Source organism: Manis javanica, chromosome 11, assembly GCF_040802235.1.
Source record: "Manis javanica isolate MJ-LG chromosome 11, MJ_LKY, whole genome shotgun sequence".
Classification (NCBI taxonomy): domain Eukaryota; kingdom Metazoa; phylum Chordata; class Mammalia; order Pholidota; family Manidae; genus Manis; species Manis javanica.
The window spans coordinates 55,005,136-55,022,768 of record NC_133166.1 but is presented as its reverse complement, the minus strand read 5'-3'; the positions used below and the strand labels follow the sequence as shown (position 1 = coordinate 55,022,768).

The 17,633-nt window shown below is 43.8% G+C and overlaps 1 protein-coding gene and 1 non-coding gene across 8 annotated transcripts in view; both read left to right on the top strand.

Annotated features, from left to right (window-relative positions):
* SLC1A2 (solute carrier family 1 member 2) overlaps positions 1-17,633 on the top strand; it is a 137,746-nt gene that overhangs the window by 67,737 nt on the left and 52,376 nt on the right. For 3 of the 7 annotated variants that reach the window (XM_017672130.3, XM_073216403.1, XM_017672131.3), the window contains exons 2-3: positions 14,534-14,670; positions 16,530-16,682. In XM_017672130.3, the coding sequence (XP_017527619.2) occupies positions 14,534-14,670; positions 16,530-16,682 (290 nt within the window). Of the gene's footprint in view, positions 1-13,990; positions 14,162-14,532; positions 14,671-15,640; positions 16,683-17,633 lie in introns of those variants that run through there. The other 4 variants (XM_037019980.2, XM_073216402.1, XM_037020006.2 and 1 more) reach the window with 3 other exon arrangements.
* On the top strand, positions 1,821-2,011 carry LOC118972770 (U2 spliceosomal RNA). Its single transcript, XR_005061851.2, has one exon. It is a non-coding gene; the product is annotated as a U2 spliceosomal RNA (small nuclear RNA).

Genomic DNA, 17,633 nt, shown 5'->3' with positions numbered 1-17,633 from the left:
CCGGAACCCTGGACCTCTGTGACTTAGTTCCTGGTGACTTAGTTGCCATTTTGCAACTCCTGCTGCTCTGGCCACAGTTGGAAATGATTTGGCCTGAAGCCACCTATGTGGTCAACCTGCTGAGGGAATGCAGCTTTCAAAGACTAAGTGTTACAGGTTTTAATGTTATAGGTTACAAATTTTATAATTCTGAAGAATTATGGGCTACAAGGTTGGGGTGGGGTGGGTTGTTGAGACTAGAGAATGAGAAGTTTATTTCAGAATGACTGAATAAAATAAACAACACAAAATAGCAGCCCTTCTGCACACGCACACACATGCTACCTGGGACGATTCAAGGTCAGATCTATGATGCAGTTACTAAAAGAACATCGAAGGATATTGTTCTCATTGTAAAATTCCCAGGTTCTGGCAGGCACCGTATTGTAGTGAAAAGGGATTGGATTCTCTATAGAGACACACCAGGGTGTGATCCCCACCTCTGCCTTGTCCTAGCTATTTGAGGCAAATAACTTAATTTTGCTTCCTCAGCTGTAAAATGACTAAAAATCACTTCTCACATTGTACGAAACATCTGTCTTAAGAGATGCTTTAAATAATTGCTGTCCAGCCTGACTCTGTGGGCTGGAGTCCAAATTACCAAATCTGCACACCCAGCCCTGACTGTAGACTTTGTAAAACAAAGGCTGATGTCACTCTCAGTTTAGCACATTCTGAGCCATTACTTTAGAGAGTTCTAATCCTGGGGCTGGGGCATTGATAACAAGGAGACCTGCTGAGAAGATCAATGAAAACCCTCTTCCATCCTCTGTACTCTGCAGGCCAGTCATGGATCACTCCTCCTGCACACTCAGCCTGCTCTCAGTGAAGGTGAGATTGCAGGTCCCTTGCTCTTATTCTTTCACACTTGTCCCCTGGGAAACTTGCTCGAAGTTGCAAATTATGACATCTTGAGTAACAACAACGTGATTCACTGTTAAACCACACTGTACTTACATTGCAGCCTGGGAAATAAATATTCGTTTCTTTTGGGAGGGATTTTGTTTAATTACACAGGGAAAACTTGCATCTATACAAGGACAAAACTAAATGGCACAGGGGCTGCTAATCCAGCTGGAGCCAGGCAGGTATATAAGGAAATTAGTAGATTAACACTCAACACCTCTTAACACTTCTTTTAGAAAAACAGCAGTACAAGTGATGCCGGGGTTCTTGTTCATAGAGCCAATAATGAACTTTGCAAACACTTAATGTAGGAGAGCAATATAGACGCTTTTATTTAGAGATAAAGTGAGAAGACAGGGCTCTTGGCTCATGCCAGGAGGGGACAAGAGAGTCTGTAATGATGCGTTGTCTAGGGGTTTTATAGGCAGTTAAGGATTTTTGGGAACGTGAAAAAAGGCTTAGGGGTGTGGACTTGTTAAGTTGTCCCTGAATATTTAGAACTAACTTAACATAAGGAATTTCCTGCTCTGATTTCTCCCTGGGATACCGGCGTCTTGGTCTGGGAGCATGTCAAACTGACTGCCTGCCCAGCCCCCAAGGTGGGCTGAGTTATTGTCTGTTTGCTAAAGAGTAAGTTAAGAATCTTCTTAAACTTCCTGGGTGTTAAAATGCAATCTTATCTTTAAGGTGGAATCCTTTCTGCCTTTTACTATGTTGTTTGCAGCTGGGTCTGCATGCTAAATTAGTTGCCCAGTTTGCAAAATCACCTCATCAGATCTGAAGGAGGAAAGACAGCACATAGGCCTGGGCCTTTTAGCATGCTAAAGTGAATCTTACACAGATTACAGATGATTAGCATAATAAAAACATGTGCTATTGCTGCTTGGCCTTTTGGCTAAGATCAAGTGTAGTATCTTTTCTTATCAGTTCAGTATCTGATACATCCTCTATCTGAGGACAATATATTAAATGGATTTTTGGAGCAGGGAGATGGAATAGGAGCTTGCTCCATCCACTCCATGCATCGACCTGGTATTGCAGTACGCCCGGGAATGGTACACCCCCTCCAGGGGGAAATAAAGAAAAAAAAACAAAACATGTGCTATTCTTTTTCATCTGGGTAATATTAACTGGTATTACTGAAGAATGACTCTAGAGCTACAGTTTTGGTAGGGGGTTTCCTTGCATGTAGTTACATTGCTCTGACTGTAAATATCCTGCCTTGCTTTTTCCGGAGGCCCTCACCCTACTCTGACTACACCCATGGTCCCTGTCTCACAAGCATGATGCTGAGTGGTATTTCACAGTTGGCCTTGGTGTCAGAGAGGCCATAGGGATTGATAGGGACTCTGGCAGACAGGAAGACCCATGTCTGTCTAAAGGACAATCACTTCTCAGTTCTAGCTGATTATTGCCACTCAGGAATCTAGGTGCCAGGATATCTATATTTTCTAGTACTTTAAGAGAAGGGGGAAACCTGGATATTGATGTGAAATATGCCAGCTTTTAAATGTTGTTAATTGATTCAAATTTAAAAACAACAATGACAAGAATCCCATGTTACCCTTGAGTTTATAAAACTAAAAGGGAGAATTATTGGAGAAAAAATTGAAGTTGAGGTGGAAAAATGGTCCTATGGACTAATACTTCAAAAATTGTATATAGCATTTATTGCAACACTCTCCAAGTGGGAAAGCTTGTCTGTTTCATTCGTGCTTTATCATGTTCCTTGGACTCTACTTACCAAGGCAGAAAAGTGGACAAACTCCTTTAGTACTTTTTAGTAACAAGGTAGAAACAAAGGTCATTGATATTTACTTCAGAAAGTTTAAAATGATTAACAACTTACTGGAATTTATCATTGCAAGTTAAAAGAGGCTTTCGAATTAATTTCCTACCCATTTTCATTAACATTGTTAAAGTTATTGCTTAAAAAGAACAGGAATCCTTACCTAAGGGAATAAAACAGATTCTGTGTTTCTCTTCATTATTTTTGGTGTAACAGTAGGAAAAGGTCCTATATTCTTAACAGCAAAGAAAGAGACTTCATGTGAACACTTGATAAGCTGTGCAGCATGGGGAATGGAACCCACTAGAAGGAGAATACTTGAGGAACAAGAGCTGGACTGCTGTTGGACAATCCATCAGGCTGTGTTTTTGCCCAGTGGAGTAAGGAAGCTGAGAGTGAGAAGTGAAGTAAGAGAGAGTGCAAGACACTTTGGGGAGCGTGAAGAGGAGGAACAAAGGTGCTTACGCTGAAATTGTATTATGTGTTTGCTGAGCGGATCACGATATGAAACCTGTTTCCCTTCTCCCCAAACTGTATAATCATGATTTCTCCATAGGGATTGTGGGGTTGGATCTGGTCTCAAGTAAGTAACAAAGGGCTGAGTGTGAGCTGAATGTGGCCTCTGGGTAGGCGGGGAGGGGATGGGTAGAGAAAGGAGGCAAGACCGCCCTTGGCAGAAGAGTCTGTCACTTCTGTGTTGTCGCAAAGCTCTAGGATGGACTGGAGTCCAGGAAACTCATTTCAAGCAACACTGTAGATCTTATCCAACCCCTATTATGACATTTTGTCCTTATGCTTAATTCAATTTACTGATTTTTACTGAACATCTTTAGGTGCCTGGCATCCCACATGCCATTATATAGTGGATTTAAGCAAAGATAGGACATGATCCTTGGTTTGATGTCATGATTTAGGAGCCAACCAGGTAAGTCACTGGCTTAGGAAGAAACCACCCTCAGAAATAAATGAAAGATTTTACAAGTTGAGCAAGATTGAGCCTTTCTTCCCAGGCCCCTGGGATGAAGTGCCTTCATCTCAGTTGCCACAGAGGGAAGTGGTGATGATGGTCCAACGGCCAATGTACTGGACTGCTTCCTTCCTGGGGTGTTGAGAAGTGCTCCTGAATGACTTGCTGGAGGAAGGGAGGAAGGCTGGTGCCGAAGAATTCTGCTTCCGTCCCAGTGAGGGAGGCTAAGCACACTGCCTCTCTGGATGGAGCTATTGCAGACGAGGTGTGGGGTGTGAGGGGAAATGTCTCCTAGCCACTTTGCCTCTCAAGCTTACTATAGACACCAAATAAGATAATGTAGAGAACCCTTAGCCTAGGGTCTGGTACTCATTAATTTTCTATTGTTGCTGTAACCAAACTACCACAAATTGAGTATTTTAAAACAACACAAATTTATCTTCTTGTAATTCTGGAGGTCTCAAATGGGTCTGAAATGGGTCTCAGTAGGCCGAAACCAAAGTGTCAGCAGGGCTGCATTCCTTTCTGGAGGCTCTGATGAAGACTGCCAGCTTCTGGACGCACCCCTACATTCCCGGCTCATGGCCCTTTGTCCTCCAAGCCAGCAATGCTGGGCTGAGTCTCTCCTGTGGCCATCTCTGTAGTTCTCTCTTCTCCTGCTACCCTCTTCCACTTGCAAGGACCTTTGGGGTTGCACTGGGGCTGCCTGGATAATTCAGGATGAATTCTCCTTATCAAGGTTAATTAGTAACCTTAATTGTACTTGCAACTTTAATTCCCATTTGCCAGGTAACTGATATAGTCATGGGTTCTGGGGATTAGGACATGGGCATTTTGGGGGAGGACCAAAGCTGATCAATGGTCCCCACTTTTTACCAGTACCCTCTGGTCACTTCTTTCTCAAGTGTGAAGTTACCCCCAGCTCTGTTCTTCCAGTGCGGGGTGGAAGCCTTGGCTCTGGTAGATGCCAGTGTGCTGGGGGATGAAGCTGGGAAAGCCTGCTGTTGACTGGCTTTGCAGGGCAGGGATGGGGTTGGACCCCACCTGGAGGGTTGTGTGCAGTCTCGGTGGTGTGTTGTATGGGGACATGAGAGGGGCTTGAGGAAAAGAAAGCACTGAGCAAAGAGAGAGCTGCCTACATATGCCTGGAAGGCTGGTGGGTGGAGAGGGAGTTACGTCATGTACTGTAAGCATTATGTTACGGTTAAGAGCATGAGCCTTGCTCAGGTAGACCTGTGTTCCATTCCAGCTCAGCCCTGTACCAGCAACTGGGCCATGACCTCACCTCTGGGACTTTCAGATTTTTCATCTGTAATGAAGGAATAATAATAGCATCTACCTTATGACAGTGCTGCAAGAAGTACATGAGATAATGTATACAAAGCCCCTAGTACATTGCCTGATGGTTACTATTTCTGTAACTATTAAATGGCTGTTAAATTATTCTCATTATTATTAAAGTTCTACAGGATAGGAAATAACCAGTGGGTAGAAGCTATGGGTAAACAGATTTAGGGTGACCATAAAGGAAGAGCTTTATAATAGCTAAAGCTGTCCAGGGCAAGATGGTGAGATGTGTAAGGTAATGAGCCCCCCTCACTGCAGCGGTTCAGGCGTGGACTAGAATCAGTGGGAGTGCTGACTGCAACACAGTCACCTGGGTGCTTTCAAAAATGTCCAGAGGTCTAGGACCCACCCAGTTGTGCTGAATGGAGATATTTGGACTGGAAAATCTGTGTTTTTTTTAAATAGACCTCACTTTTTACAGCAGTCTCAGATTCACAACAAAATTGAAAAGTACGGAGACTTCCTATTATTCCCTGTCACACATGAGCTCTCCCACTATCAACATCCTACACCACAGTGGACATTTTTTTTACAATTGAAGAAACTGTATTGAACATCACAATCACCCAAAGTCACAGTTCACATCAGGGGTCACTCTTGGGGTTGTTCGCTCTGTGGGTTTGGACAGATGAATGACATTCACCACTATTAAAGTATCATACAGAGCATTTTTGGTGCTCTAAAAATGCTCTGTACTTGCCTATGCACCACACCCTCCCCCAAACCCTGCCAACCACTGATCTTTTTACTGCCTCTGTAGTTTTTTGCCTTTTCCAGAATGTCATGTAATTCAAGTCATACAATATGTACCCACCCTTTCCGATTATGTTCTTTCACTTGGTTGTATGCATTTAAGTTTCATCCACATCTTTTCATGACTTGGTAAGTCATTTCTTTTTAGCTGTGAATAATATTCCTTTGTCTAGATGTACCACAGTTAGTTACCCATTCACCTACTGGGAGACATCTTGGTTACTTCTAAGTTTCGGCAATTTCATAATTTTGTATTTACCAAGCTGCTTGGTAAACATCCTTGCACAGGTTTTTGTGTGGATGTATGTTTTGGAGATCTGCATTTTTAACAAGTGATCCAGAGACAGATTTGGGGCCTCTGGACAAGATAATCATTTGTCCTGAGGTTGAGAGGGGGCTAGAAACCTCTTCAGTCATGAAATTTTAGGATTCTGTGAGGACTGTGTATAGTTCTTACTTCAGGCTCTGTGCGGACTAGACGTTAGCCTTGATCTCTCTGCACTTTTCTCCCCTAAGGCAAAAATACTCTTTTGACTAATTGCTCAGTGTCAATACCTATTGCTAGCACAAAATCACCTGATATAAAGAACAATTTTTCTAGTGCTAGAGAGAAAGTGGGCTGACCTATTCTTCCAAGTTTAGGACTACCTAGCTTCAGGACTCTCCTACCAGCTAGCTACCTGTGACCTTGGGAAAATAATTTAACCATTCAATTCCTCAGTTTCCCTTTCAGTATAATAATACCATTTACCTCAAGAAGTTATTGTGAGAATTAAATGAGTTCCTATAAACACTTAGAAAAATGCTGGTACGAACTAAACTTTGCATAAATGTTACCGGCTATAATTACTGTCAGCATCATTGTTATGCTTATTATTACCAATTACCAGACATTTGAGTCCCTTGGAGGTGGGACATCCTTCCTGGTGAAGAAAGGGAGTTGAAGGGAACCCTGGTGGTAATCTCCATCAACATGTAACGGCTGGGTGACCCCTGTGGCTATGGGGGCCTGGGGGGAGGAGTCAGATAAGTGGATGCCGATTCCCCAATGGTACCGCTGAGGCTGGGGACCAGGAGCATGCGCTGCCTAACGCTGGCAACACGGCGATGGCTTCCCAGAGCTCACTTTGCCCTTTCCCTCCCCTGGCAGAACGGTTCTCTGTTTCCCTCCCCCAGGTACTAGGATTGGCTGTCTCATAGGTCACTGGTGCCTTGGTGGAGACGGACGCTTTAATGTGTCTGTCACACTGCAAATGCCCCTAGAAAGCATGTACCCAGAGAGCCCTGGACTCAAAGTCAGAGGACATCTCAGGTTTGATTCTGGCTGCTGTGAGCACTGGGGTCGCCGTTCCTGGGGCAGGGCAGCTGTGTCAAAGCCGCCATCGCCATCACAGAAGGGCCAGCCCTGCGAGATAGAGGCTCATCTGCTCCTTCCTGCCACCTACTGATTTTCCTACTGCAGGTGTTCCCCTCTTTTGCTCTCATTTCTCTTCTCTTCTCCATGTTTCTGAGCTGTCAGAAAACCACTCCCTAGTGTCACACAGAACCTGTGAATAGAACATGGTTCTTACCTTGTCACCCATTCATTCATTCAATATACAAACACTGAGCATCTGCTGTACATTAGGAACCATGCTGGGTGTGGGGGAAACAGAGTCCAGTAAGACAAGGCTTTGCTCTCAAAGAGTTTATATTCTTGTGGGAAAACAGACAAGTAAACAGTGATGATAACTGTCCTGAGAGAGGTCAGCACAGGCAAGCTGCAGGAGGAGCATCTAAAAAGCAAACTTGGAGTCAAGAAAGGCTTCCCAAGCAGAGTCACACTTGAACTGAATTTTGAAGAAGAAATAGAAATTAGTCTCAGAAGGCTGGGGTGGAGAGCAAGGTGGGGAGAACGTTTTAGCCAGCAGACATAGTTCATTTCAAGGCAAACTGAAACTGGGGCCAAGTTCCTTATAGTTCAAAATCCAGAAGGTCTGCTACATGAATCTCCCCCAGTTTATTGGAGTTGTGAGAAGTTTTCGAATGTGTTTTCCTGTTTTTTCCCTAACTAGAGGTGGGAAGTTTTAGTGGTCATTTTGTACCATTTTAGGCATTTAGGTCAAAGAAAGTAAGCTAAAATTGAGTATGAATTATAGGTTAAATACCTTATTGGCACTTTCATAATTGTTATCTCACTGAAGCTCTATAATGACCCAGGGGGTTGGGAGGTTAAATGCCTTGTCTCAGCCTCAGCTGGAAAGGGGAGATTTTAGCCAAGAATCTGATGACCATGTAATTGCGTTTCACCAAGTTGCCTTTGGCGCTGCTAATTAGTGGCTGGGGTTTTAACTTCTGTTTCTAGGCAAAATGAATGCTATTTTTCTTCATCCCTTCAGAATTCCATCTGTATGACTTCTTCCTTGCCTCTGTGGGAGGACACCTCACACCCAAAGGTCCTACCTGGCTCCGTATTTGCCATTCATGCCATTAGCCAGTTTGGGCCTGTTGGCTGGGGAGGTGATATGCGGGCCGCCTCTGCAATCCACAGGAGTTGACTGTGAATGGTCTAGGTCATCTCTCAATGATTTAGCAATGAATTTGGCAGTTGGTTACTCTGCCAGTTCATCTGTTTGACTCAGTTCTCGTGGCATTGACCTGCTCACCTTAAAACCTAGACTGAGAGTTGTCAGTCTAGTTGGGGAGTTAAGAAGATGCCTATATCCAAATTGTGTACCAAATTTGAACCCTAACTTGGCATAGGTAGCACTAGAAAAACATGCTTTTGTAGCAGAGATAGGAAAGATAAAAATGGAGGGAAAGACATAAACGAATGATTACTGTTGTTATTGTTGGTTTGTCTTTGTCTCTAAGTCACCGATCTGCCTTTTCCTGTGGCGGTTGTGACACACAGGTTGGGCTCACCCCTCGTGGTTGTTGACATGATTCACTTCTCGCTAAACGCTAAACTTATTCAGTCCTGGGTACCTAGAATGGAGGCTACTGAGGTCTCTTAATATCCTCCCCTTGGGGAATCAGAGAATCACAGAATTTTAGAATGTTAAATAATTTCTAATCCAACCCTTTTATTTTAAAGATTCAGATCCTTGGCACTGTAAAAAATAAAAATCAGCCAAAATGACACTTAAGCCCCATTGTATTTTACATTAAGAGCATGTTTGGCCATTCCGTAGTACTTCATCTTTCTTTCTGTTGAGTATGGTTAAGTAATTTTATATCCTTTTCATCCCTATAATATTTCTGACACACCCAGTTAGCAGCACCCCTGGAATGAGAACATAGACCTCCTAACCTCCAGTCTCATTTTATCCACGAGGTCCAATCCATCCTGATTTGGGAAAATTGTAAACTGTGCTCTTTAGCCAGGCTCTTGGATGTTCAGGAAGAAACTATAGAAAAGATGAGTCACTTGTGAAGTCTGGAGTAGTTCATGGGCAGAGCCTTTCTAGAAAGTATTTTTGTGATCTAAGAAATGGACACAGTGCCCAAAAATGAACAGAAGAAGGGACTGAAGGAGATATGGAGGTTGTGAACCTCTAGGTTTCGTTCACAGGATCTCTGAAGACACAGAGGCTGTTAGAGAGAAATTCTTGGTCAATGAACATCCTTGACCACACAGCCAAGCCAGTCTTGCAGGATCTAGCAAGGGTGGAAGGACTGGGTGTTGTAAATGCCCAGCTGTCTTAGAGTTCCAGTCCCTTTCAGAGCAAAGGGTGGTGTTCTTAAGTGAGCCGGGGAAATTCCAGATGTGGGCCGTTGCAGCTGTTATCACCACTTCGTGGTGCTCAGCCCTCCGAGCTGCCACCACTGGTATTTTCAGCATTCTTTTCCAAACACACCAACCACCTCAGGAGAAAGTCCCTTCAGCAAACATTATTTTTGTATTTGAGGGTCTGACCTAGTTTCTCCTATTAGGGCAATTTCTGGACCTTGTGTCCCAAGGTCCTTGGACTTGGTCAGCAGAAGGCTGCACGGGTAATGCTTGTTGCAAACCTCACATTCTCTAGGCAGAAACACACCAATTGCTTTTAGGTTCCCTGGAGAATGTTCTATTGCCACCTCATTGAACCCGTGAAAGAGGAAAAAAGAACTGGGTGCCAGGTAAGGTGACACTGAAGTGTGCAGGCAGGAAATCTGAATCCAGCACCAGCCACATCTAATGAGCCTATTATTAGAGGCTCTTGGCAGAGCGAGGAAGATCAAATGCCAATGAAAAGCAGGTTCCGAGAACAGTTTAAAACTTAGCTGCAGCCCCATTACATGTTCCCTTTTGAGTCACAGAGGAGGTTTTGCACAATAAAAAGGATCTTGCCTTTTTAACAAGACTTGTGGATTTGCGTGAAAAAGAACAGGGCAGCAACCTCAAAATTAATAGTGTTTTAAATAGCTCAGTGGAGAAGTTAAAGCTGGAGGAAATGATGGGCTCATTGTTAAACTTTTAAATGATCCAAACAGCTGTCTTGCCATAGGGCCTCACTTTGGTGGGCAATGGAGAGAGATCTGGCAGAGGTGGCTGACAGAAACTTCCAGTTATTAAGGAATTACATTGCTAAATCCTCCATCAAGAAGGCACTCTAGTGGAAGTAGAGGTGGTCAACAGTGTGGAAGGGCACCAGGCTTGATGGATTTGGTATTACCATGCCATGCCTGGGCTTTCAAATTCCTTACTGCTGAGTTCCATCTGCACAGCCACAGGTTGTAGGAAGGGGGTATTAACAAGGGGAGAAGTGTGCACACTTGAAATCACTTACTGTGATTGTCCAGGGGACTTGCCCAGACCAGGTCTTGCCCTTTCTGTTCATTACCAGGGAAGTGAATCTACAAGCTGTTGTGACCTCAGGCCTTCCTCCTGTGTCCGGCTCAACTCTCCCTGGTATCTGTTTCTCTTGCTGGGAACTAGGGCAGTCGTTGAAATGCTGTCATATTCGTGGTGGGAACAGGGCAGAGCATAACTGACTTGACATTCATTCGAATCAGTGCCTGTGCTAAAACCCAACAAGTGGACATCAGGAGTTGCATCTGGTGGGAGCTTCAAGCTCTAGTTTGCACATACAGATTTCCAAACTGTGAAATTGTGTCTCCTCCATTTATTGCTAAGCTCTAGACAAATTGCACAGTTAATTTAGGAGACCCCTTGTTCCCTCCAGATTTCTGTTCAAATGACCCCTTATCACAGAAGCCTTCCCTGCCACCTGAGGCAAAATAGCACACCTCCTTCCCACATGTCACCTTCCTCTTAGCGATATATTCTTCCTCTGTGAGATATATTTGTCTATTTATTTGTTCTCCATGCTATGATGTTCATTCCATGTGAACAAGGGCTTTATCTGTTTTCTTTGCAGTGGCATCTTCAGCACCTAGAATAGTGTGGGGCCTCTAATATGTGCCCAGCAGAAATTTGTAGAATAAAAACAAAGATGATATGAGCCTTGTTGAGGTAGAGTGCTGCCAGTCTGTCCACAGAAGGGCCTCATTCCCAGGAGAAAGCAAGGTGCCCTTTGTAGCTCCTTTCTAGTTCTTAAGTTTTCTTTGAGCAAACATTTACAAAGCATGTGGCACCAGGTATTAAGGATCCCAGTCTGCTCTCCCAGAGTTTATAGATTGATGGAGGATGGAGACATGTAAATTAATTCCATTCTGTAAGATACAACTCTGGAATCAGCCCCATCTGGGAGACTTTTTTGAACACCGTTCTTCCTCAAAGCTAGGCTGGGTGCCACTCTTACCATTTCCCTCCCTCCTGTGCAGAGCTTTCTCATGGCCCATATGGAAAACAGACAGATACTGTGTGACATGCTTCCTGTTTCCCCTAAAGAGCTCCTTAAGAGCAAGAATTACACCTTGATTACCACTGAGTGTAGTGTCTCACATGTGGAGCACTCAGTAAATTCAAGTTATCCTTATTGTTGCCTCTGTTACTATGCACATTCAGTAACCTGCGTTTATATAGCTGTGTATGTGTCTAATCTCATTGAAAAAACCATGTCTGTTCTTCTGAAGATATATAAGGCTTAGAAGCAGCCTCATGTATAATTATATAATATTATAGATGCTGTATTCTATAATATTACCCATTTCAGGCCTTCTCTGTGTTCTGGTGATGCAGAGATCAATCAGACCAGTATAGAATCTTTATGAAGAGTTCTTAGGGGACCCCCTGTGTCCCCAGATACAAGATGTCCCCTCATATACTTTAAAAATTATTTTCTATATGCAGATGTCTGGAACGCCTATGAGCCTGAAACATTTGTTTAATTCTAAGAGGGCTGGAGAAGTCACAGGAATTCTCTCAATAAATACTTGTGGGTTCATGTGTTCTGATGCTGCCTCTTTGATGTGGCTGTTTTGATTCAGGGCTTCAGAGACATTCTGTCATGACCTAAAAAGCAGACCATTAAACATGCAGCAATATTTTTGCAACTAAGAAGCATGTGCAACAGGCCTCCAACCACATTACCAGGTTGGGTGTGTACGTTAACCTAATATTTGTGGGTTTTCACTTTGGCATCACTGTTTTGATGCACAATACTGTCATTACATCAAGGATCTTGCCAGAATGTTTGGTTTAAATACTTGTTAGTCTCACTTAAACACCAATCATGTGTCCAATTCTAACTGCTGTGGTAGGAGGGATTTAAATGAAGCAGAAGGCAGGGGATTACAGTTTCAAGGGGATCACAGAATAAGGCCAAGGGATGGCTAATGAATACATTCACCATTTCAGGATACCTAGACCTCCATTCTTTTTGGCCATTTCCTGCTTTAGAGCTTCAGGTTACTGGAGAAATGTTTAAAATTATAAAAAGGTCCCAATGTGAAAATAAAAATATGGCCTATCTATGTTAAAAAGATTTTTTGGACCATTTCCCCTGCCATGTTGTAAAAAGAATTTTTCTGTCTTCCTCATTTGGTGATGGGAGAAAGTGGCATTTATTGCTCACTGACCTGAAAGGCCCTTGTCTTCTTGCTGTGAAGGGTCATACCCTATGCTCCTTTTCAGACAGTATGAGTGACCATTAGTATGCACAAATGTCAAATAGTTGGTGGTTGCCCCAAAACTAACTAGATGAGTAGAAAATTAGACCATTCAGGTGAGACTAAGAAACTTACATTTTGACAGATTTGACATATTTAATAAAAAAATATTTAAAGTATTTTTAATATTTTCATTTGGGTATTCCACCAGACCATTTAAAATTTGTTACTTGCAATGTTACTTCCAGTTTTAAAACATTTTAGTAACAAGTATGTTAGGCAGCCTGTTGTGAAAAAGTACAGAGCTGTGTTTGGGCCCCTGGTTTTAAATCTGAGACTCTGGAAGTTAAGCTTGGTGTCTGTTGGAATGCTGGAGCTGGTGGTGGGGGTGGGGGGACCCTTGAGATAAATGTTATCCTTGTCTTGAACTTGGCAAGTGTCGTGTGTCTCTGTGTTCTCTGGGGAAAGGAACCAGGTGCCATGTCAAGCCTCTAGTGTACATTACACTGTTTAATTTCTGCAAGGTAGGTATCAAGCCCTTCTTACTACACACCAGGTGGTAAGTGATGGAGTCATGATTTGAATCCCAGGTTCTCTGGGTCCAAAACCAACTCTATTTCTATGATAACCAGTGATTCCAAACCTCTGATCTGCAGAATGGTGTTGGTCCAGAGGAAGGTTTCTCCAGGCTGTGGAGAGACTATCTGGGTAAGGCTAACACCCCCCTATCTTGGAAGGCAATGTCATTTATTTAGAGACTGTGACCTGACTTGCTAGGTTTTAAAAATCAAATACCCAGATTTTTTTTTCAAATCATATAGTGACGATTGTAAATGGCAGCTAACAAAAAGGTGTCCTAAGTTATCAAAGTAAAAAATTGGCTTCCCTATGTAAATCCCCAAGCTTAAACTTGGAATCTTTTTGGCCTGGGAAATAACAAAGCTTTAAAAAGAGGTAATGTTCTCATTACCCCGTCAAGTGTTTCATTGGCACACTCAGCACGGCTTGGGTTCACGTGAGGTTTATCTGGGAAAGGGCTGGGCTGCATCCGTGGAGGGAGGCGATCGCAGGATTGTGAAAGCCGTACTGCTTTGACGCTGAATACATGACCCGGGCAGCTAAAGAGTCCTGATAATGCAAGTGACCTTTAAAAACCACAATGGATTGATGTTTTAAAAACTAGACAAACCATCTTTTCCAAAAGAGAGGTAAAACTTGGACTACGAGCATGTACTGCTTTTCAGTGACCAGGATGAGGAAGACTGGAGCTCACAGACATTTTAATTTAGCATGATGTAGGCCATGACTCTTCTGACCGTAGATTATTCAAAAGTCACCTTTTTGCTGTTGACAGAAGAATACAAGAGCTCGGGTGTTAGAACCAGGCATGTCTGGGTTTGGCTCTCCCTTTCTTTCATCCTTGTGACCCTGGGCAAGTTACCTTCTGTAAAATGGGCAGGGACACTGGCTGAGATAACAGATGGGTAACTTGAAGAACCTCACCACTGCCTGTGGTGCACTGTTCTTTACAGTGGTGATCCAAGATAATGGGGCAAACAGCCCCCGGCCTGCTGGTGGTGCGTGTGTCCTTGTTTCCTGCTTAGCGGTGAGCTGGGCTAAGGGTACCCTGAGGTGCTCTGGTCTTTATTTTCCTTCCTAGGGTCCCAGATTCCCAACTGTGCCTGTTTTGCCTCTGACTACTTGAGCCCCTCAAATTGTACAGCAGGCTCTAACCTCTGCCTTCACTTCTGTTTTAGTGCCAACATGCCCAAGCAGGTGGAAGTGCGGATGCACGACAGCCACCTCAGCTCTGAGGAGCCGAAGCCACGGCATCTGGGGCTGCGCCTGTGTGACAAGCTGGGGAAGAACCTGCTGCTCACGCTGACTGTGTTTGGTAGGTGACCAGCGCCACCCCATCTGGACCCCTTCTCTGGGTCCCTCCTGGCTCTGCGGGGAAGCCAGTTTGGCTGGCCAGCCCTCCCACTGGCAAGGAAGCCCACACTCTGCCCTCAGGCCTCCGCTGCCCAGGCATGCTGCCTCTGTGGTATAGTTTTTGCCCACCCGGCCCTAGCCATGTGTTTTCTCCCTTGGGATTTCACTGGTTCTCAAATTTCCATGTGCCTGTGGATTTCTCATGAGTGTGTGAGCATGCAGATTCCCAGGCCCTACTCGCAGGGACTTAGCTTTGGGCCAGCTGGAATGAGGCTCTGGAATTTGCATCTTACCAACCCTTTCTGGTGATTCCCAAGCAGATGGTCTGTGAACCACATTTAAAGAAATACTTGCACCAAGAGAAAGGCAACAGTTGCTGAAAACCCCACAAGGCTCCCAAGGTCTAACCTTCCCTAAGCACCTCATTAACTCAGGTTGCTTTAGCACATTAGCTGATGAGGTCAGGGTGGCCGAGGCTTGTCCCAAAGCCTTGATCTGCTCCGGCTCCACCCGGAAAGTCTTACTCCCTTGCTCAAGCCACAGCCAGGCGATGGTTGCCCTTTTGTGTGACTGTTAATACAACTTTGGTCTTAGGCTTCCACCCAGGGTTTAATGAAAGTGGGGCAAATTGTAGAACCTTATAATGACAACCACACCATTCCTTTCTTGGTCACTCCCTGTCCTTCAGCTGTCACTTAGGCTACACACAGAATCTACCCACCCTCTGCCCCCAGCCCCACCCACTGCTACGCCCACACCCTCCATTCCATAGCTGCTTCTTCCAGTCAGTCCTCTTGGATGTCAGGGGACCAGGGTCAGAGCGGGGGGCTTACCATAGCTCAGCTCTCTAGCTCGCTTAATGAAAGACAGCACAGGTGTGGTGGGGTTTCCCAAGGGTCACCCTCCATGTAAGCAAACTTCTTTCATCCTAGGTCTTGAAGAGGTATGTTTTCACCTGTTGGAGGAAGTAAAGCAGATCAGGCTTTAGGCCACATTACTCTGCTCGCCTCCCTGGAGCCAACACCACAACCCATATGCCCAAGAGCCCACTCCCCTCTTACAGCCAGTGGTGCTGTGACCTGATTTGTGGTTTCTGCGAGGATTGTTTATGTTGGCCCCTGTTTGGAGAGATCCGGAGTTTGTCTTGCGGAATCCCCGAGCATGCGAAGTGAAAGGCTCCTGCCAGCATCTCTGCTCAAATTGTTTCCTCCCAAAGGGTATATTTTTTAGAGACCTTCCTTGATGTTCTGTAAGATCAGCAAGTCTAAAGCGTATCAAAGAGGACATGGAAATCAAGGACAAAACTTCCAAAGAGTGAGCCATGGGGAAATTATCAGAAGCTAAAGAAGCTAGAAGAAAAACGGAAGCTCATACCAGCTCAATCATCAACTGTTCCCTTTATTTGGTAACCAGTTGAAAAGAGAGTAAATACTGTAAACACCAGGCCAGTTGCTAGGCCTGGGCTGGAAGGAGAAACAATCTGGCTCTTTGGCTTATTTCTATGGATCTTCTCTGACTCTACAAATGGGCGATACCCTCAAATACGCAGGAGTCAAGTTGCCATGTCATACTTGCTGTAAAGCCTGATAAGGCTCCCCTTGATTCTTCCAGTAGTGCCTTTTAGGAGTTGGAAGTACAAAATATTTTCTCACAAGTAATTAAAACCAACTTCACTTATATCTTGGTAATTGTGTTGCATGTTATTCATCTTCTGATAATGGAGAAGTATAAAAAATGGTCAGTATCACTGAAATAAGTCTTTAGAGCTATGTGTTTGACCAGGGCGAAAAATAAATTCAGATTTCTCCCCCTTCCTTATAGGCGTCATCCTGGGGGCAGTATGTGGAGGGCTTCTTCGCTTGGCATCTCCTATCCACCCCGATGTGGTTATGTTAATAGCCTTCCCAGGGGATATACTCATGAGGATGCTAAAAATGCTAATTCTTCCTCTAATCATCTCCAGTTTAATCACAGGTAAGACCACCTCTCTGGTGTCTGGTCGAAGGGAGTCATACTCCTGCTCTGGCTTTTGGATTAACAATAGAATCTCAATTTGGTTGAATGAAAGAATGTGATTGTATCATTTCACTTCAGAGCCTTCCTTTTCCCATCTCTAAAATGAGGATAATCAATCCTAAAATAAGTTTGCCATCTATTGTTCAGTCCATCTGTCTGTCTAGCAACAAAAGATGAAAAGGAAATAGCTGTATGTTAAAAGTGATGCTATCTGTGGTGATGTTCATTTTTGATACATGCTTTTCTCATTTTCTAAATTGTATTTTGTTCAGAAACCGATAAATAAAGGTAATAAATAGAAAAGAAAATGTCCCTCTTTATTATTGGGTGTGGAGGGAAGTGGGTATTGAAAATAAATTGAAAAACTAGATATGAAACCCTTTGAGTTTTTCAGAAAAAAGGTACTCTTCAAAAACATGCACTTGTTTTTGCCTGAAAGAATTGTTTCATTTGAAAGAAATTTTTTTTCCCTTTTATGGGCTTATACCGGTACTTTTTTCCTTAACAAATAATATTGCTTGAACAGCGATGTTTAGTATATTTTAGACTAAGCTCTGAGTTAAGGTGAGAAGCTTGGCTTTGGTTTATATTTGAATGCCAATAAGCAGGGTCACTTTGAGGATGGTGTTCCTCTGGACTGTCCACGTCATGAAGGAGGTGAGGCTCTGGTGACTTCTAGAGATTCAGATGCTAGACCAGATTATTCCACAGTCTCATACCTGGTGGACCACTGAGCCCAGTGAGGAGAGGGGCTGGGACTTGGTGTCAGGAAGGTCTCCTTCAGTCCTAGGTTGAGTGAAACTGTACTTTAACCTTAAAATGCTCCTTTCAAACCAGAGAAAATGTTCTCCTTGCTGGTCTAACATATTGTACATTGGTCAGCTTGGTAAGGAAACTAGCTTCTGCTGA